A 21,527-nucleotide genomic window follows, 5' to 3' on the forward strand; every position below is an offset into this window, starting at 1 on the left:
GTTTGTATTAAGGATGTCAGCAACGATGTTACCGCACTCCAGTAGGAAAGAATAATGGGGCAGTCCCATATCATATGTATAAAATCTGCATCTAGTGAATGACATGTCAAATATTCTGAGGATTGGAGCCCACCCATTTAAAAAAGTCATAACGGAGTCAGATATGATTGATATATTATATACAACTGAATCATTCTATTATTAACAGATGGGGATACCTTATCTCCTCCGAGTCTTCACCTTGAGCATCAGAGATAAGTCCTTCCCATTTCCCCTTAATTATCATTATAGCAGAGTCAGTTCCCACAGACATGTACGTATATAAAACGGAAATGAGACCTTGGGGACCTTGTGATTTAAGGACACCTATTAAAAGGGAGAGATGAGATAGTTTGGGTCGTATTCATATAACGTAAATGAGAAAGAATTGGGACCTTGGGATATTATATTTAGTTTGTATTTGTTCAAAGGACGTTAAAACATCATGGTCATATAAATCTTTTACCAAGGAAACATTATGTAAGATCGAGAAATCAGTGGATGGGTGGTTTAGTAACACTGGGAAATAATTATTATTCCATAGAGGCAAATCAGCTATAATGTCCTTAAAGCTAATTATTTTTTTAATTTGTTTCCAAACTGACCGCGCTAATTGAAGTAGGGGCAATAATCGAGGGACATTAAGTTTGTTTGTTTCCAGGAAACCTAACAGGCAATCAACCCTTGCAGCATGAGCTAGATGACTTTCTGAGTGGGGTAGACAATTATCCATTTTCCCAAAACTTTAAAGGGAACCTGTCACTTGAATTTGGCGGGACAGGTTTGCGGTCATATGGGCGGGGTTTTCGGGTGTTTGATTCACTCTTTCCTTACCCGCTGGCTGCATGCTGGTCGCAGTATTGGACTGAAGTTCATGCTGTGTCCTCCGCAGTACACGCCTGCGCAAGGCAATCTCTGTTTAAGAGTTAGATCCTATTGGTCACCACCTTCTCACTATCAGAAATGCGGTTTTTACACTGATCCGCAGTCTTAGCATGTGATGGATTATTCCTGAGAGATCGTGCATTATCAGATGGATCAATCTTCGCAAACTCTTAGTTTGTTCGCCAACCCTGACCATTTTGAAGTATTCATGGTTAACAAATATAAAATATAGCAAGTTGAGAAAATGTGTATTTATAAAGTTCCCTCTTTCTCTACTTGCAGATGCAGCAGTATTATTATTATTATTTATTGTTATAGCGCCATTTATTCCATGGCACTTTACATGTAAGGAGGGGTATTCTTAATAAAAACAAGTACAATAATCTTAAGCAATACAAGTCATAACAGGTACAGGAGGAGAGAGGACCCTGCCCACGAAGGCTCACAATCTACAAGGGATGGGTGAGAATACAGTAGGCGAGGATACAGCTGGTCATGCAGCGGTTTGGTCGATCGGTGGTTACTGCAGGTTGTAGGCTTGTCGGAAGAGGTGGGTCTTCAGTATTATTATAAAGTATACATATATACTTATCTAGGCACAGTAATATAGAGGAGTGTAAACAGCTCCGAGTATTTAGTAAGGTAGAGTGCTGGGTTTTATGGCAAATCTGAAACTGTTGCACAAGTCCTGTGTAGCAGAATGACCTGCAGCATCTGCAGGGATGGCAACAAGATTCCAGAGACCCTTGAAATGGCGGGAACCAACGGACCAGCTATATTATCAATAAGGGAGCGCTGAGCTCATTTCTCAGAGCTCACACCGTGCTTCCCCCTCAGGTACCTCCAGGATATAGCTGCACTGCTCCGTCAGTCCCTCCAGGAGCAAAGTCCACAGCTCCATGCCTCCTGCCACCGGAGCGCACAGTAGAAAATGTCCACCTTCCTCCACATGCCTTATGTCCCATCAGAGTTTCATCAGAACCCGACACACCAGAGCCGCGCGCCGCACTTCTCCAGGAGCCGGAGACCTCCAGGAGCCCAGGGAACTACACTGCTTGCAGGTAAACTCGCTCAGGACTTTAACAAAGTCAGGATTGTGACATGATTATAGGAGCTCTGTCTGGACATGTCCTCTCAGCTCCACTACACCTCCACTCACTCCTGTGTGAACTCTTTGTTGGCTAGAAAGATGGTTTCTTCACAAAACATTTTCCACATTATGAACATGAAAATGGCTTCTCTCCTGTGTGAGTTCTTTGGTGGGTAACAAGATGTGCTTTCTGGTTAAAACATTTCCCACATTCTGAACAGGAAAAAGGCTTCTCCCCTGTGTGGGTTTTCTGGTGGCTATCAAGATTCGCTTTCCTGTTAAAACATTTCCCACATTCTGAACATGAAAAAGGCTTCTCTCCTGTGTGGGTTTTCTGGTGGCTAACAAGATTCACTTTGTGGTTAAAACATTTCCCACATTCTGAACAGGAAAAAGGCTTCTCCCCTGTGTGGGTTTTCTGGTGGCTAACAAGATTCGCTTTGTGGTTAAAACATTTCCCACATTCTGAACAGGAAAAAGGCTTCTCCCCTGTGTGAGATCTATGATGTCTGACAAGAACTGATTTATCTAGAAAACATTTCCCACATTCTAAACAGGAAAAAGGCTTCTCCCCTGTGTGAGTTTTTTGATGGGTAACAAGATGCGCTTTGTGGTTAAAACATTTCCCACATTCTGAACAGGAAAAAGGCTTCTCCCCTGTGTGAGATCTATGGTGTCTGACAAGAACTTTTTTTTCTGTAAAACATTTTCCACATTCTGAACAGGAAAAAGGCTTCTCTCCTGTGTGGGTTTTCTGGTGGCTAACAAGATTCGCTTTCTGGTTAAAACATTTCCCACATTCTGAACAGGAAAAAGGCTTCTCCCCTGTGTGAGATCTATGATGTCTGATTAGACCTGATTTATCTAGAAAACATTTCCCACATTCTGAACAGGAAAAAGGCTTCTCTCCTGTGTGAGTTCTTTGGTGGGTAACAAGCTGCGCTTTCCGAATAAAACATTTTCCACATTCTGAACATGAAAATGGCTTCTCCCCTGTGTGAATTCTCTGATGACTGACAAAATCTGATTTCTGGTTAAAACATCTCCCACACTTGGAACAAGAAAATACATTGTCTGCTTTGTGAAGGTTTTGTTGTTTGAGAAAGGACTGTACTAGGGGAAAACTATTTCCATATTCTGAAAATGAAGATGTCTTCATTGCTTTAGGAGCAGTTCCTTTTTTAATGCTTATTTTGTGACTTTGATTTTCCTTAGTAGTAGGTAATGAATCAGAAGACAGGACCTGTTCCAAAGGATCAGATGACAGATCTTTGCTGTGATGGGATGGTGGTGTATCTGGAGTAATGGCATTCACTTCAATTGTATCCTGTGGGATCTCAAGATCATCTGATTTAAACATTGAAGATGTCAGCTGTCTTGCTGATCTCCTGGTACGGTCATCTGCCAAGAATAAAACCAATTATTATTTTAGAATAAAATATCCTTGAATTCTATATTTTTGAACATTTCTACTTAAACGGTCTGTAAAAATGGCAAGTTATGCAAAATTATTGAATTATTCACCAAGACATTGACAGTTTACAGTTTACTAGACTGTGCTCAAACCACATTAAGCATCCATGCTTTTGGCATCACTATAGGAGAAGAAACCACTTATTTTACGGCATGTGTATCTCCTGGAGCACAATCTGGGAACTATGTGTTGGGTAATAACTTGGGATATTTGCAATTTTCACTTTCCAACATCCACTGTGCGTGCTAATATCTGGAAACTGCCAATGGAGTCAAAATAGTCACTATTCCTATAGATTAATTCATTGAGGGTTATAATTTACAAAATGGAGTCACTTTAAAGGGATTTCATCCACTCTGGTTTTCTGCAATTTTGTCATATTAGGGATTCTGCAATTTTGTCATATTAGGGATTCTGCAAATGGTGTTTCCCATCTCCTCTGGTATCTGCTCCTGCAATGTCTGCTTTGGACACCAGAAGCGGCTTACTCATTCTGCAGGCGATGCTGGTAACAGAGATGGGGTTGGAACCAGAAGCTGTTGGCAGTGCAGGCTCTATCCAGCCACTAAGATTAGGGAGCCTGTCATCTGTAGTACCATCCAGTCTGGCAGTATGGGCATGTGTGCTGTCAGCTGCAGTAATCTGCTCCCTGTTTTAGACAACTGGAAAGCACCACACATTTTTTAATCAGATAAATTTGTATTAACCATAACAAGATTTACAATAGATCACATGGTCATACTCATTTTATGTTTTACAGTAAATTAACACCCCCCCCCCCCCCCCATGGAGACCACATCAGGTGGAAACACCGGATTACGTACCGGTAATGCTCTTTTATAGAGCCACGACAGCACCCACTTGAGAGAGGGGATCCGCCCCTAGGAACAGGAAACCCTATGGAGAGATAAAAGGGGCGGTCCCCCTCGCTCCCACAGTTGGGTTACAGAGATTGCGAGGAACCGCCCACCAGATTAGTAGGCAATATGATTTCATCATTTATCATTAGTTAACTTAGTATGGCTAACTATAAGAACCAAAAAAACACCCTTAATCGTGCTTTTATAAAAATAACTTAATAGGGTGGGAAGTAAAGGGGTGCTGTCGTGGCTCTATAAAAGAGCATTACCGGTACGTAATCCGGTGTTTTCTCTTCGCCACGACAGCACCCACTTGAGAGACTTTCAGAGATAGTCATTTGGGAGGGATTACAGTGTTAAGAACTGATCTACCAAAGGACAGGTCAGATGAAGAAGACAAATCCAATCTATAGTGATTATAGAATGTAGTAGGAGAAGCCCAGGTTGCGGCCTTACATATTAGTTCTATTGGAACTTCCGCACGCTCGGCCCAGGATGAGGCTATCGCCCGAGTGGAATGTGCTTTTACAGTCTCAGGCGGCTTCTCCCCTTTGGATGAATAGGCCAAACATATTGCATCCCGAATCCACCGAGATAAGGTACCCTTCGTGACTCCATCTCCTTTTCTATGGCCCTGGAAGGAAATAAAGAGAGCCCTGCTCTTCCTCCAGGCGCTAGTTCTATCTAAATAGGCTAATATGGCTCTCCTCACATCTAATGTGTGGTATTTTTGTTCTTCCTGATTCGTAGGGTTATCATAGAAGGAGGGGAGAAAAATCTCTTGTGACCTATGGAATTTAGTACATACTTTGGGCAAGTAGGAAGGGTCTGTTTTTAGGATAATTCTATCTGGAAATATAGACATAAATGGTGGATCTATTGATAATGCCTGTATGTCGCTTACTCTTCTAGCTGATACCAAAGCAACAAGAAGAGCTGTTTTGAAGGAAACATGTTTTATGTGAGCTGAATGTAGTGGCTCAAAGGGGTGGTCTGTTAGAGCTTCGAGGACCAGATTAACATCCCAAGGTGGTACATGGGGAATTTGGACTGTCTCTGACCTTTGGCAAGCTGCGATAAACCTAGCTACCCACCTGTCACCTGCAATATCGTGACCATATAAAGCACCAAGCGCAGAAATATGTACTTTTAGGGTACTGACTGCCAGACCTAAATCACGCCCTTTTTGAAGAAATTCTAGAATCATAGGGATATGAATTTTGTCTGATAGTGCTGTTGGGTAGAGGTTTAGAAATTTTTTCCACACTCTCACATAAATGGTTGTGGTGGATTTTTTCCTACTTAGTAGCAGAGTGTCAATTACTTTGTTAGAAAATCCTCTCCTTTTTAGCAGCTGCCTTTCAAATGCCAGGCTGTCAACCGTAGACCCTTCACTTGAGGGTGGTTGAAGGGGCCTTGAGAGAGAAGATCCTGATCCTCCGGAAGGATCCACGGGTCTGAGATCGACATGGCTCTCAGCCAGGAAAACCATGGCCTCTTGGGCCAAAATGGAGCTATTAAGATCACATGAGCTCTGTCTTCCCTTATCTTCCTGATCACTGTTGGAAGAAGTATTAGTGGGGGAAAGGCATATGCTTTCTGGAATGTCCATGGGACCTGCAGAGCATCGAAGATATCTGGATTGTCGGATCGGAATAGTGAAGCGAACCTTTTGACTTGTCTGTTGCGTCTTGTCGAAAAAAGGTCTATCTCGGGAGTGCCCCATTTTTTGACTATCATTAAAAAGATACGTCGGCTGAGAACCCACTCTCCTTGGCGAAGAGTGTGGCGGCTGAGAAAGTCCGCTTTTGGATTGTCGACTCCTCTCACGTGCAGTGCTGACAAGGATAGGAGGTGCTTCTCTGCTATGGATAGAATGTCGCCGGCTATAGACATGAGAGCTTCTGATCTTGTACCCCCTTGGTGATTTAAGTATGCCACTGCTGTCATGTTGTCTGAAAGGATTCTTGTATGCTTTCCGTGTAGCTGTGGAAGAAATTTACATATGGCATAATAGACAGCCTTCAGTTCTTTTTTATTAGAAGAATCGTTCGATTCTTCAAGAGACCACAGACCTTGAGCTATTTGATCTCCTAAGTGTGCTCCCCAACCACTAGGACTGGCATCGGTAAAGATTGTTCTTGAAGGATTAACCACCCAGGGAACCCCACTGGTAAAATGACTGTGATCTAACCACCAGGTAAGAGAATTTAACACGTCTGTTGGAAAAGACAATCGACTATCTAATTGGCCTTGTAACCTCTCTTCCTCTTGCAGAATATTATACTGTAATTTTCTACTATGGTATTGAGCCCATGGGACAGCCGGAATACACGATGTAAAAGAACCAAGAAGGGACATCCCTTCTCTTAGGGAAATTAGGGGGTTATTAATCACCGATTGTACTTTGTTGATAATCGCTATTTGTTTAGAGTCGGGAAGAAAGCACCTCTGACTTGTAGAGTCTAGAATAAGCCCCAGGAATGTTTGTCGAGTTGTGGGGGATAATCTGGACTTTTCCCAGTTTACTAACCACCCCAACTCTTGCAGGGAGGAAATTGTATCAAGTACTCGTTGATGGCATTGGGAAAAGGAGTTACCCACTATCAAGAGGTCATCTAAATATGGTATCACAAGTGTGTCTTTTAATCTCAAGTATGACATTACTTCCGACATTAATTTTGTGAAGACTCTCGGGGCTATTGATAGACCGAAGGGCATTGCTGTATATTGATAATGCCTTACTTGACCTCCCATCATAACTGCCACCCGAAGATATTGTTGATGTTCAATGAAGATTGGTAGATGATAATACGCATCTTTAAGGTCAAGCACTGCCATGAAGCAATGGGGAAACAGAAGCTTAATAGTTGATCGTATAGATTCCATTTTAAAGGTTTGGTTTTCTAAGAATACGTTTAGTCTTTTTAGGTTAATTATTGTTCTAAACGATCCGTCTGGTTTCGGAATCAAAAACAAAGGGGAATAAAAACCTTTTCCTTTTTGATGAAAAGGGACTTCCACTAGTACCCCTTTGGACAGGAGATTTATTATTTCTTGTTCTAAGGCCTCCTGTTGTGATTGAGACCTTAAGGAAGTCAATAAGAATGAGTCCGGAGGGACTCGGGCAAATTTTAACTTTAAACCCGTAGATATAAGGCTAGTTGCCCACGGGTTAGAGGTTATTGTCAGCCATTGTGACGAAAAGAAAGACAACCTACCACCAACGGGTAGATCTGTCCTAACGGGGTTTTTCCTCAGGTTTGAATGGACGCTTTCCGAAAAATGCTCCTTTCTGTTTAAAGTCTTTATTAGCCCAGCGGTCTTGGTTTTTATAGTCTTTTCTCCTATTAAACATGGGCTTTCGGAACGCTCTCCCTGGCATGGAAGACCACACAGTTTGGACTTTGTTTGGGGATCTCCTTTCCACCCCTTTAGCCATAAGGCTCGACGAGCCGCGTTAGTTAGACCTGCCGATTTGGCCGCCAGCCGTATGGAATCAGCTGAGGAATCCGCTAAAAAGGCTGTAGCTCCCCTAATTAACGGCAAGGAAGAGATTAGTCTATCTCGGGAAAGGCCGCTTTTTAATCCTTCTTCTAAATCATTCAACCAGACCAACATGGATCTGGCAGTACATGTGGCTGATATAGCCGGCCTGAAGGCTCCAGTACAGGATTCCCATGCTCTTTTTAGGAGGGTATCGGCCTTCCGGTCCAGCGGGTCTTGTAAGGAGCCGGAATCTTCCACGGGTAGTAAAGATTTCCTAGAGGTGGAGGCCACAGCTGCATCCACCTTCGGGGCTTTCAACCATATGGAGAAATCTTCATCGTTAAAGGGATAGCGTCTTTTTGATGAAGACGGTAATCCTCTTTGTCCCTGGCTTTCCCACTCCTTTTTAACTACATTTTTTATTGCTGGAATTACAGGAAAGGAAGGTTTTTTCCTCTCTGACAGGCCTGCAAACATCACGTCCTGTGGGGTTTTAGGGGTTTTTGTGTCCTCAATACCCATGGTGTTGCAAACTGATCTTACTAGATTATCAATACTGTCTGTGGGAAAGCATGTATCTCTCTCATCATCTGAGGAAATGATCTTTTGGGAATCATCCGAATCTTTTCCAATATCAGAGGACTGTTCAGACCTAGGGGAATCATATTTTCTTCTACTCTCAATAATTTTTTCTGAGCTCCGGAAGGCCCGCAATTCTTCCCTAATCATACTCCTTATATCTTCCGACCTTACTGAAGATTCCTCACGTAAGGTGGATTCGATGCAAGGTTGGCACAGCTTCTTTAAATAATTATCGGGGAGCGGCTGAGAGCATAACGCACATTGTATGTGTTTTGTTTTCCCCGTTCTTTTTGCCTAGGGAATATAGACAAAGAGGGGAAGTATAATCAGCCTAAAAGGGTACACACACTCACACACTCACCCAGTGAGGTTGTTGTTACAATACCGGCTGACGAGGAGGAGACGAAGGCACAGATGGAACTGACCGGCCCGACTTTTTGCTTTTAGCAGAAGATCTGTGGCTGCTGCTTGTGCGGCTGACAGGTGTAATAGCGGTGACTTCAGATGAAGCCATCGCTGGGTCCTGTGGAGATGCCATGATGGACGCCGGAGGATCAGTGCCGGCGTCCTTTTCTAATGGGGGCCGCCATCTTGCTTCCTGCCGCACCCGGAAGTAACCGCTACATCCGGGTCGCGGCCATACTGTATGCGCCTGCGCTCTCACCAGCCTCAGCGCAGGCGCCGTCTCTCCTGAGTCACCCCGGAAGTTTTGCGATACTGCTTCCGGGGGACAGTACACCGGACCCACGCTGCCTGCGCACCATCCGAGATGGCGCCGCAGGATCAACTTACCCCAGCGTTTTTGGTCTCCGCAGGTCCGCTGGGTGAATCTCCGTGAGCCAGGCGACTGCCCGGACCCGGCCTCACGGTACCTGCCAGCAGAGGGGGGAAGCTGCCATAGGACCCCCGACGCTGCTTCCAGCTTCTGGAGCCCTTGCCGTCCCATAAAGGTAAACTGCGCAAGCGGCATCCAGGCTGGGCATCCTCTTCTCTCCAAGGGTCTCCCGTAGGAACAGGAAACCAACTGTGGGAGCGAGGGGGACCGCCCCTTTTATCTCTCCATAGGGTTTCCTGTTCCTAGGGGCGGATCCCCTCTCTCAAGTGGGTGCTGTCGTGGCGAAGAGAAAACAATGATTTGTCCATAGTTGACAATATCAACCAGAGTTCCAGTTTACCAAAAGTTGTACTCTATACTGGTATAACATTAATTAATCCTATCCAACCACGGTTGCCATAATGAAGAGAATAAATCCAGCCGTCTCTCCTGGTGTAAATACTTTTCTCAAGTTCAATTATGTGGCTCTTTTGAGCAATGAATTCGCGTCCGGACGGAGTCTCCTCTCTAACCCAATATTTTGCAATCAGTTTCCTTGCAATAAACAATCTTGCAATTGCAATTTTAGTTGTATTGCCAGTTAACATTTCCTCCACATACCCTAATATACATATCAACGGATCCCTAGAGATAACGAACCCATACACCACTCCAGTACAGTTCAACACTACAATCCAATAGGAGGACAATCTGGGACAATGCCAAAGCATATGCAATATGCAGCCCCCCGAAAAAGCCCACGCAAAACGCGCATAGGGGCTACACTGATTCATCTAAGTGGCACTAATATGGGTAAGACTATACAATGAGTGATGGCATTTATTTCTTGGCAGCGTATACAGGTCCTTCTCAAAAAATTAGCATATAGTGTTAAATTTGATTATTTACCATAATGTAATGATTACAATTAAACTTTCATATATTATAGATTCATTATCCACCAACTGAAATTTGTCAGGTCTTTTATTGTTTTAATACTGATGATTTTGGCATACAACTCCTGATAACCCAAAAAACCTGTCTCAATAAATTAGCATATTTCACCCGTCCAATCAAATAAAAGTGTTTTTTAATAACAAACAAAAAAACAATCAAATAATAATGTTCAGTTATGCACTCAATACTTGGTCGGGAATCCTTTGGCAGAAATGACTGCTTCAATGCGGCGTGGCATGGAGGCAATCAGCCTGTGACACTGCTGAGATGTTATGGAGGCCCAGGATGCTTCAATAGCGGCCTTAAGCTCATCCAGAGTGTTGGGTCTGGCGTCTCTCAACTTTCTCTTCACAATATCCCACAGATTCTCTATGGGGTTCAGGTCAGGAGAGTTGGCAGGCCAATTGAGCACAGTAATACCATGGTCAGTAAACCATTTACCAGTGGTTTTGGCACTGTGAGCAGGTGCCAGGTCGTGCTGAAAAATGAAATCTTCATCTCCATAAAGCATTTCAGCCGATGGAAGCATGAAGTGCTCCAAAATCTAGCTGCATTGACCCTGCCCTTGATGAAACACAGTGGACCAACACCAGCAGCTGACATGGCACCCCACACCATCACTGACTGTGGGTACTTGACACTGGACTTCAGGCATTTTGGCATTTCCTTCTCCCCAGTCTTCCTCCAGACTCTGGCACCTTGATTTCCGAATGACATGCAAAATTTGCTTTCATCAGAAAAAAGTACTTGGGACCACTTAGCAACAGTCCAGTGCTGCTTCTCTGTAGCCCAGGTCAGGCGCTTCTGCCGCTGTTTATGGTTCAAAAGTGGCTTTACCTGGGGAATGCACGGTGGCTCTGGATGTTTCCACACCAGACTCAGTCCACTGCTTCCTCAGGTTCCCCAAGGTCTGGAATCGGTCCTTCTCCACAATCTTCCTCAGGGTCCGGTCACCTCTTCTCGTTGTACAGCGTTTTCTGCCACATTGTTTCCTTCCAACAGACTTACCATTGAGGTGCCTTGATACAGCACTCTGGGAACAGCCTATTTGTTGAGAAATTTCTTTTTGGGTCTTACCCTCTTGCTTGAGGGTGTCAATGATGGCCTTCTTGACATCTGTCAGGTCGCTAGTCTTACCCATGATGGGGGTTTTGAGTAATGAACCAGGCAGGGAGTTTTTAAAAGCCTCAGGTATCTTTTGCATGTGTTTAGAGTTAATTAGTTGATTCAGAAGATTAGGGTAATAGGTCGTTTAGAGGACCTTTTCTTGATATGCTAATTTATTGAGACAAGTTTTTTGGGTTATCAGGAGTTGTATGCCAAAATCATCAGTATTAAAACAATAAAAGACCTGACAAATTTCAGTTGGTGGATAATGAATCTATAATATATGAAAGTTTAACTGTAATCATTACATTATGGTAAATAATGAAATTTAACACTATATGCTAATTTTTTGAGAAGGACCTGTAAGTGATAACAGGGCTAATGTGGTATTCGACTGATACTATGTAGTACTTTTGTCACTGTGTGACATTGATTAGATTATGTGAGATACCCTCTACTAAATGGCAACCTGCGTTGACGGCTAGATTTATTTGCATCTTATAGATACCCTACATGGTATTAAATAAATATAATCTTCTCAGTATATGCTTCCCATATCCACTTTTTATATATTTATGTTCTGGTGTTTTTGTTCTCATTTTGCGCTCTCATGTCATCTAGCCTTTTATTTATTTAGTGCAGTGATTTTCAACCAGTGTTCCGCGGCACACTAGTGTGCCGCGACACATGGTCGGGTGTGCCGCGGGGAAAGTTCCCCAAACTATGCTTTAACCCTTTCTACCCTTTCAATTTGCGCTGCCTGGCACAAGCATCTTCTCATTCAGTGCAGGGCCAGGCACACATAGGGATTAAGGACACAGCCAGCGTGACATTGTGGGCGGAGAGTTCTCCTGCTCTACTCTCCTGGCTGCTGCACTGCTGAACTTATCAGGCACAGGCAGATTCCCAGAGCTCCTACTGGCACCTGAGTGAGTGCCATGCTATCTGTCATGATCTCAATGGCAAGAGAACATAGCATCAGCATATATAGGAACTAGCTCTTGGAAGATGGGAACTGAGCTGACCATGAACTAAACCTAACACACAACTAGCAGTGGCCGGGTAGCATGCCTACGTTGATTCTAGATGCCCAGCACCAGCCGGAGGACTAAATAATGCTAGCAGAGGAAAATAAGTCCTAGCTCACCTCTAGAGAAATACCCCGAAAGGAGACAGAGGCCCCCCACATGTATTGGCGGTGAATTAAGATGAAATAACAAAACGTAGTATGAAAATAGGTTTAGCAAATTTGAGGTCCACTTACTACATAGCAGAAGACAGAAAGAACACTTTCATGGTCAGCTAAAAACCCTATCAAAACACCATCCAGAAATTACTTTAAAACTCTGGCATTAACTCATAACACCAGAGTGGCAATTCCTGTTCACAAGAGCTTTCCAGACACAGTAACGAAACTACAGCTGTGAACTGGAACAAAAATGCAAAAACAAACATGGACAAGAGTCCAACTTATCTAGTAGTTGTCTAGGAGCAGGAACAAGCACAGAGAGGCTTCTGATAACATTGTTGACCGGCAAGCAACTAACAAAGCAGCAAGGTTATATAGCGACTCCCACATCTTGATGGGAACAGGTGAACAGAGAAGATGAGACACCAGTTCAATTCCACCAGTAGCCACCGGGGGAGCCCAGAATCCAAATTCACAACAGTACCCCCCCCTCAAGGAGGGGGCACCGAACCCTCACCAGAACCACCAGGGCGATCAGGATGGGCCCTATGAAAGGCACGAACCAGATCAGAGGCATGAACATCAGATGCATTCACCCAAGAATTATCCTCCTGGCCGTATCCCTTCCACTTGACCAGATACTGGAGTCTCCGTCTGGAAACACGAGAGTCTAAGATTTTCTCCACAACGTACTCCAACTCACCCTCAACCAACACCGGAGCAGGAGGCTCAACGGAAGGCACAACCGGTACCTCATACCTGCGCAATAATGACCGATGAAAAACGTTATGAATAGAAAAGGATGCAGGGAGGTCCAAACGGAAGGAAACAGGGTTAAGAATCTCCAATATCTTATACGGGCCGATGAACCGAGGCTTAAACTTAGGAGAAGAGACCCTCATAGGGACAAAACGAGAAGACAACCACACCAAATCCCCAACACAAAGCCGAGGACCAACACGACGGTGGCGGTTGGCAAAAAGCTGAGTCTTCTCCTGGGACAACCTCAAATTGTCCACCACCTGCCCCCAGATCTGATGCAATCTCTCCACCACAGCATCCACTCCAGGACAATCCGAAGATTCCACCTGACCAGAGGAAAATCGAGGATGAAACCCCGAATTACAGAAAAACGGGGACACCAAAGTGGCAGAGCTGGCCCGATTATTGAGAGCGAACTCCGCCAATGGCAAAAAAGCAACCCAATCATCCTGGTCAGCAGACACAAAACACCTCAGATATGTCTCCAGGGTCTGATTAATCCGCTCGGTCTGGCCATTCATCTGAGGATGGAAAGCGGACGAAAAAGATAAATCTATGCCCATCCTAGCACAGAATGCCCGCCAAAATCTAGACACGAATTGAGTCCCTCTGTCAGAAACGATATTCTCAGGAATACCATGCAAACGAACAACATTTTGAAAAAACAGAGGAACCAACTCGGAAGAAGAAGGCAACTTGGGCAGAGGAACCAAATGGACCATCTTAGAGAAACGGTCACACACCACCCAGATGACAGACATCTTCTGAGAAACAGGCAGATCTGAAATAAAATCCATCGAGATGTGCGTCCAAGGCCTCTTAGGAATAGGCAAGGGCAACAATAATCCACTAGCCCGAGAACAACAAGGCTTGGCCCGAGCACAAACGTCACAAGACTGCACAAAGCCTCGCACATCTCGTGACAGGGAAGGCCACCAGAAGGACCTTGCCACCAAATCCCTGGTACCAAAAATGCCAGGATGACCTGCCAACGCAGAAGAATGAACCTCAGAGATTACTCTACTGGTCCAATCATCAGGAACAAACAGTTTATCAGGTGGGCAACGATCAGGTCTATCCGCCTGAAACTCCTGCAAGGCCCGCCGCAGGTCTGGAGAAACGGCTGACAATACCACTCCATCCTTAAGGATACCTGTGGGCTCAGAGTTACCAGGCGAGTCAGGCTCAAAACTCCTAGAAAGGGCATCCGCCTTAACATTCTTAGAACCCGGTAGGTATGACACCACAAAATTAAACCGAGAGAAAAATAATGACCAGCGCGCCTGTCTAGGATTCAGGCGCCTGGCGGTCTCAAGATAAATCAAATTTTTGTGGTCCGTCAATACCACCACCTGATGTCTGGCCCCCTCAAGCCAATGGCGCCACTCCTCAAAAGCCCACTTCATGGCCAAAAGCTCCCGATTCCCAACATCATAATTCCGCTCAGCGGGCGAAAATTTACGGGAAAAGAAGGCACAAGGCCTCATCACGGAGCAGTCAGAACTTTTCTGCGACAACACTGCCCCAGCTCCGATCTCAGAAGCGTCGACCTCAACCTGAAAAGGTAGAGCAACATCAGGCTGACGCAACACAGGGGCAGAGGAAAAACGGCGCTTAAGCTCCCGAAAGGCCTCCACAGCATCAGGGGACCAATCAGCAACATCAGCACCCTTCTTAGTCAAATCGGTCAATGGCTTAGCAATATCCGAAAAACCAGCAATAAATCGACGATAAAAGTTAGCAAAGCCCAAAAATTTCTGAAGACTCTTAAGAGAAGAGGGCTGCGTCCAATCACAAATAGCTTGAACCTTGACAGGATCCATTTCAATGGAAGAGGGGGAAAAAATATATCCCAAAAAGGAAATCCTCTGTACCCCAAAAACACACTTAGAACCCTTCACACACAAAGAATTAGACCGCAAAACCTGAAAAACCCTCCTGACTTGCTGGACATGAGAGTCCCAGTCATCCGAAAAAATCAGAATATCATCCAGATACACAATCATAAATTTATCCAAATAATCGCGAAAAATATCATGCATAAAGGACTGGAAAACTGACGGAGCATTTGAAAGACCAAAAGGCATCACTAAATACTCAAAGTGGCCCTCGGGCGTATTAAATGCGGTTTTCCACTCATCCCCCTGCCTGATTCGCACCAAATTATACGCCCCACGAAGGTCAATCTTAGAGAACCACTTGGCCCCCTTTATGCGAGCAAACAAATCAGTCAGCAACGGCAATGGGTATTGATATTTAACAGTGATTTTATTCAAAAGCCGATAATCAATACATGGTCTCAAAGAGCCGTCTTTTTTTGACACAAAGAAAAAACCGGCTCCTAAGGGAGATGACGATGGACGAATATGTCCCTTTTCCAAGGACTCCTTTATATATTCTCGCATAGCAGCATGTTCAGGCACAGACAGATTAAATAAACGACCCTTTGGGTATTTACTACCCGGGATTAAATCTATGGCACAATCGCACTCTCGGTGCGGAGGTAACGAACCAAGCTTGGATTCTTCAAAGACGTCACGATAGTCAGACAGGAACTCAGGAATTTCAGAGGGAATAGATGATGAAATGGAAACCACAGGTACATCCCCATGAGCCCCCTTACATCCCCAGCTCAACACAGACATAGCTCTCCAGTCGAGGACTGGGTTGTGAGATTGCAGCCAAGGCAATCCTAGCACCAAATCATCATGTAGATTATACAGCACCAGAAAGCGAATAATCTCCTGGTGATCCGGATTAATACGCATAGTTACTTGTGTCCAGTATTGTGGTTTATTATTAGCCAATGGGGTGGAGTCAATCCCCTTCAGAGGAATAGGAGTCTCCAAAGGCTCTAAATCATACCCACAGCGTTTGGCAAAGGACCAATCCATAAGACTCAAAGCGGCGCCAGAGTCGACATAGGCGTCCGTGGTAATAGATGACAAAGAGCAAATCAGGGTCACAGATAGAATAAACTTAGACGGTGAGGTGCAAATGGAAACAGATTTACCAAGCTTTTTAGTGCGTTTAGAGCATGCTGATATAACATGAGTAGAATCACCACAATAGAAACACAACCCATTTTTCCGTCTAAAATTCTGCCGCTCGCTTCGGGACAGAATTCTATCACACTGCATACTCTCTGGCGACTTCTCAGTGGACACCGCCAGATGGTGCACTGGTTTGCGCTCCCGCAAACGCCTATCGATCTGAATAGCCATTGTCATGGACTCATTCAGACCCGCAGGCACAGGGAACCCCACCATAACATCCTTAATGGCATCAGAGAGACCCTCTCTGAAAGTCGCCGCCAGGGCGCACTCATTCCACTGAGTAAGCACAGACCATTTACGGAATCTTTGGCAGTAAATTTCCGCTTCATCTTGCCCCTGAGATAGGGACATCAAAGTTTTTTCTGCCTGAAGCTCCAAATGAGGTTCGTCATAAAGCAACCCCAAGGCCAGAAAAAACGCATCCACATTGAGCAACGCAGGATCCCCTGGTGTCAATGAAAAAGCCCAGTCTTGAGGGTCGCCCCGGAGCAAGGAAATCACAATCCTGACCTGCTGTGCAGGGTCTCCGGCAGAGCGAGATTTCAGGGACAAAAATAATTTGCAATTATTTCGAAAATTCTGAAACCCAGATCTATTCCCCGAGAAAAATTCCGGCAAAGGAATTCTCGGCTCAGATACAGGTGCATGACAAACAAAATCTTGCAAATTTTGTACCTTCGTGGCGAGATTATTCAAACCTGCAGTTACACTCTGAAGATCCATTACAAACAGGTGGACACAGAGCCATTCAAGGGTTAAGAGGAGGTAAGAAGCAGCTAGACAGCAATTAAGGGCTAGACAGCAAAACTCTGAAGGGAAAAAAAAAAAAAAAAATTTCCTTAAACACTTCTCTATCTCCTGCTTCAGCCCAAACAATTAACACTTTGCGGGCCGGTCAAACTGTCATGATCTCAATGGCAAGAGAACATAGCATCAGCATATATAGGAACTAGCTCTTGGAAGATGGGAACTGAGCTGACCATGAACTAAACCTAACACACAACTAGCAGTGGCCGGGTAGCATGCCTACGTTGATTCTAGATGCCCAGCACCAGCCGGAGGACTAAATAATGCTAGCAGAGGAAAATAAGTCCTAGCTCACCTCTAGAGAAATACCCCGAAAGGAGACAGAGGCCCCCCACATGTATTGGCGGTGAATTAAGATGAAATAACAAAACGTAGTATGAAAATAGGTTTAGCAAATTTGAGGTCCACTTACTACATAGCAGAAGACAGAAAGGACACTTTCATGGTCAGCTAAAAACCCTATCAAAACACCATCCAGAAATTACTTTAAAACTCTGGCATTAACTCATAACACCAGAGTGGCAATTCCTGTTCACAAGAGCTTTCCAGACACAGTAACGAAACTACAGCTGTGAACTGGAACAAAAATGCAAAAACAAACATGGACAAGAGTCCAACTTATCTAGTAGTTGTCTAGGAGCAGGAACAAGCACAGAGAGGCTTCTGATAACATTGTTGACCGGCAAGCAACTAACAAAGCAGCAAGGTTATATAGCGACTCCCACATCTTGATGGGAACAGGTGAACAGAGAAGATGAGACACCAGTTCAATTCCACCAGTAGCCACCGGGGGAGCCCAGAATCCAAATTCACAACAGCTATCGTTGTATGTTCTGACAGTCTACTCTGGGTGACCTGGGGCGGCCATGGGCTGGGCGGCTGCAGCTGACATATATATATATACTACAGCAGCCGCCCAGCCCAGGCCCCCAGCACAGCCTGTATAGATACAGTGCATATAATATATATACAGGACAGGTGCTGGGGGCCTGGGCTGGGCGGCTGTTGAAGTATATACACTGCACAGTACCTCTCCCCTGTATATATACACCGCACAGTACCTCTCCCCTGTATATATACACTGCACAGTACCTCTCCCCTGTATATATACCACACAGTACCTCTCCTCCTGTATATATACACTGCACAGTACCTCTCCCCTGTATATATACACCGCACAGTACCTCTCCCCTGTATATATACACCGCACAGTACCACTCCTCCTGCCCTGTATATATACACTGCACGGTACCACTCCTCCTGTATATATACACACCGCACAGTACCACTCCTCCTGTATATATACACTGCACAGTACCACTCCTCCTGCCCTGTATATATACACTGCACGGTACCACTCCTCCTGTCCTGTATATATACACTGCACAGTACCACTCCTCCTGTATATATACCACACAGTACCTCTCCTCCTGTATGTATACACTGCACAGCACCTCTCCCCTGTATATATACACAGCACAGTACCTCTCCCCTGTATATATACACTGCACAGTACCTCTCCCCTGTATATATACACCGCACAGTACCACTCCTCCTGTATATATACACACCGCACAGTACCACTCCTCCTGTATATATACACTGCACAGTACCACTCCTCCTGCCCTGTATATATACACTGCACAGTACCACTCCTCCTGTATATATACACTGCAGAGTACCACTCCTCCTGCCCTGTATATATACACTGCACAGTACCACTCCTCCTGTCCTGTATATATACCCTGCACAGTACCACTTCTCCTGTCCTGTATATATACACTGCACAGTACCACTCCTCCTGTCCTGTATATATACACCGCACAGTACCTCTCCCCTGTATATATACACACCGCACAGTACCACTCCTCCTGTATATATACACCGCACAGTACCACTCCTCCTGTATATATACACAGCACAGTACCTCTCCCCTGTATATATACACCGCACAGTACCTCTCCCCTGTATATATACACTGCACAGTACCACTCCTCCTGTATATATACACAGCACAGTACCTCTCCCCTGTATATATACACCGCACAGTACCTCTCCCCTGTATATATACACTGCACAGTACCGCTCCTCCTGTATATATACACCGCACAGTACCTCTCCCCTGTATATATACACTGCACAGTACCTCTCCCCTGTATATATACACACCGCACAGTACCACTCCTCCTGTATATATACACCGCACAGTACCACTCCTCCTGTATATATACACAGCACAGTACCTCTCCCCTGTATATATACACCGCACAGTACCTCTCCCCTGTATATATACACCGCACAGTACCTCTCCCCTGTATATACACACCGCACAGTACCACTCCTCCTGTATATATACACCGCACAGTACCACTCCTCCTGTATATATACACAGCACAGTACCTCTCCCCTGTATATATACACCGCACAGTACCTCTCCCCTGTATGTATACACCGCACAGTACCTCTCCCCTGTATGTATACACCGCACAGTACCTCTCCCCTGTATATATACACTGCACAGTACCACTCTAAGGAGTTCCCCATTCTGGCCAACAAAGCTATTTTGACATTGCTCCCATTTTCGACCACATATCTATGTGAGCTGGGCTTCTCAAGCTTGACTGCGATAAAAACTAAAAACAGGGAGAGACTGAGAACTGTTGAGGAAGAGCTTTGTGTGTGTCTTTCCACCATTCCTGCCAGGATATCCCTTTTGTGTTTATCGAAACAGGCCCAGGTTTCACACTGAGTGAGTATAAATACATTTAGAATCTATATTATTAACTATATGTAGAATATGTACTGTTTTAGTGTCATTTTGTGCAATTTTGGTTGGTGGTGTGCCCCGGGTTTTTTCAAGTATAAAAAGTGTGCCACGGCTCAAAAAAGGTTGAAAATCACTGATTTAGTGGATTATGTAATCACTTTTTTATTCATATTTTTGGCATAAATAAAGTATAATTATTTGGACCTGTACTCCAATTCTCTTGTTTTCACAAATCTAATGGAGTGTCCGGAGCTTATTTGGCCGTTTTAGACACTATGTCTTAGTAGTGTTCCCAATTATATGGTTGCGGTACCATGTTTTCTGCTTTAGTATTAGTATTATTTAGTATTATTTGTTTCTATATGCAATATGTCTGCCTGAGATTGAGAACACCTTGGTCAATCAGAATTGGACTTCGAAAGCACCACACCTTACTAAAGCTTGAAGCATATTGCCAGATACAACCTTGATCTCCTCTACAGGTCCTTCTCAAAAAATTAGCATATAGTGTTAAATTTCATTATTTACCATAATGTAATGATTACAATTAAACTTTCATATATTATAGATTCATTATCCACCAACTGAAATTTGTCAGGTCTTTTATTGTTTTAATACTGATGATTTTGGCCTACAACTCCTGATAACCCAAAAAACCTGTCTCAATAAATTAGCATATCAAGAAAAGGTTCTCTAAACGACCTATTACCCTAATCTTCTGAATCAACTAATTAACTCTAAACACATGCAAAAGATACCTGAGGCTTTTAAAAACTCCCTGCCTGGTTCATTACTCAAAACCCCCATCATGGGTAAGACTAGCGACCTGACAGATGTCAAGAAGGCCATCATTGACACCCTCAAGCAAGAGGGTAAGACCCAGAAAGAAATTTCTCAACAAATAGGCTGTTCCCAGAGTGCTGTATCAAGGCACCTCAATGGTAAGTCTGTTGGAAGGAAACAATGTGGCAGAAAACGCTGTACAACGAGAAGAGGTGACCGGACCCTGAGGAAGATTGTGGAGAAGGACCGATTCCAGACCTTGGGGAACCTGAGGAAGCAGTGGACTGAGTCTGGTGTGGAAACATCCAGAGCCACCGTGCACAGGCATGTGCAGGAAATGGGCTACAGGTGCCGCATTCCCCAGGTAAAGCCACTTTTGAACCATAAACAGCGGCAGAAGCGCCTGACCTGGGCTACAGAGAAGCAGCACTGGACTGTTGCTAAGTGGTCCCAAGTACTTTTTTCTGATGAAAGCAAATTTTGCATGTCATTCGGAAATCAAGGTGCCAGAGTCTGGAGGAAGACTGGGGAGAAGGAAATGCCAAAATGCCTGAAGTCCAGTGTCAAGTACCCAGTCAGTGATGGTGTGGGGTGCCATGTCAGCTGCTGGTGTTGGTCCACTGTGTTTCATCAAGGGCAGGGTCAATGCAGCTAGCTATCAGGAGATTTTGGAGCACTTCATGCTTCCTGGCACCTGCTCACAGTGCCAAAACCACTGGTAAATGGTTTACTGACCATGGTATTACTGTGCTCAATTGGCCTGCCAACTCTCCTGACCTGAACCCCATAGAGAATCTGTGGGATATTGTGAAGAGAAAGTTGAGAGACGCAAGACCCAACACTCTGGATGAGCTTAAGGCCGCTAT

The 21,527-nt window shown here is 44.5% G+C and overlaps 1 protein-coding gene across 2 annotated transcripts in view; it reads right to left on the reverse strand.

Annotated features, from left to right (window-relative positions):
• Nucleotides 1-670: 670 nt before the first annotated feature.
• Nucleotides 671-21,527, reverse strand: part of LOC143767677 (uncharacterized) — a 30,703-nt gene continuing 9,846 nt past the window's right edge. For both annotated transcript variants that reach the window (XM_077256154.1, XM_077256155.1), the window contains exon 7: nucleotides 671-3,415. In XM_077256154.1, coding sequence (XP_077112269.1) covers nucleotides 2,142-3,415 — 1,274 coding nt within the window. In that variant the 3' untranslated portion in view covers nucleotides 671-2,141. The remainder of the gene's footprint in view (nucleotides 3,416-21,527) is intronic.

The sequence above is a fragment of the Ranitomeya variabilis genome, chromosome 4 (genome assembly GCF_051348905.1).
Source record: "Ranitomeya variabilis isolate aRanVar5 chromosome 4, aRanVar5.hap1, whole genome shotgun sequence".
In the NCBI taxonomy this organism is placed as follows: Eukaryota; Metazoa; Chordata; class Amphibia; order Anura; family Dendrobatidae; genus Ranitomeya; species Ranitomeya variabilis.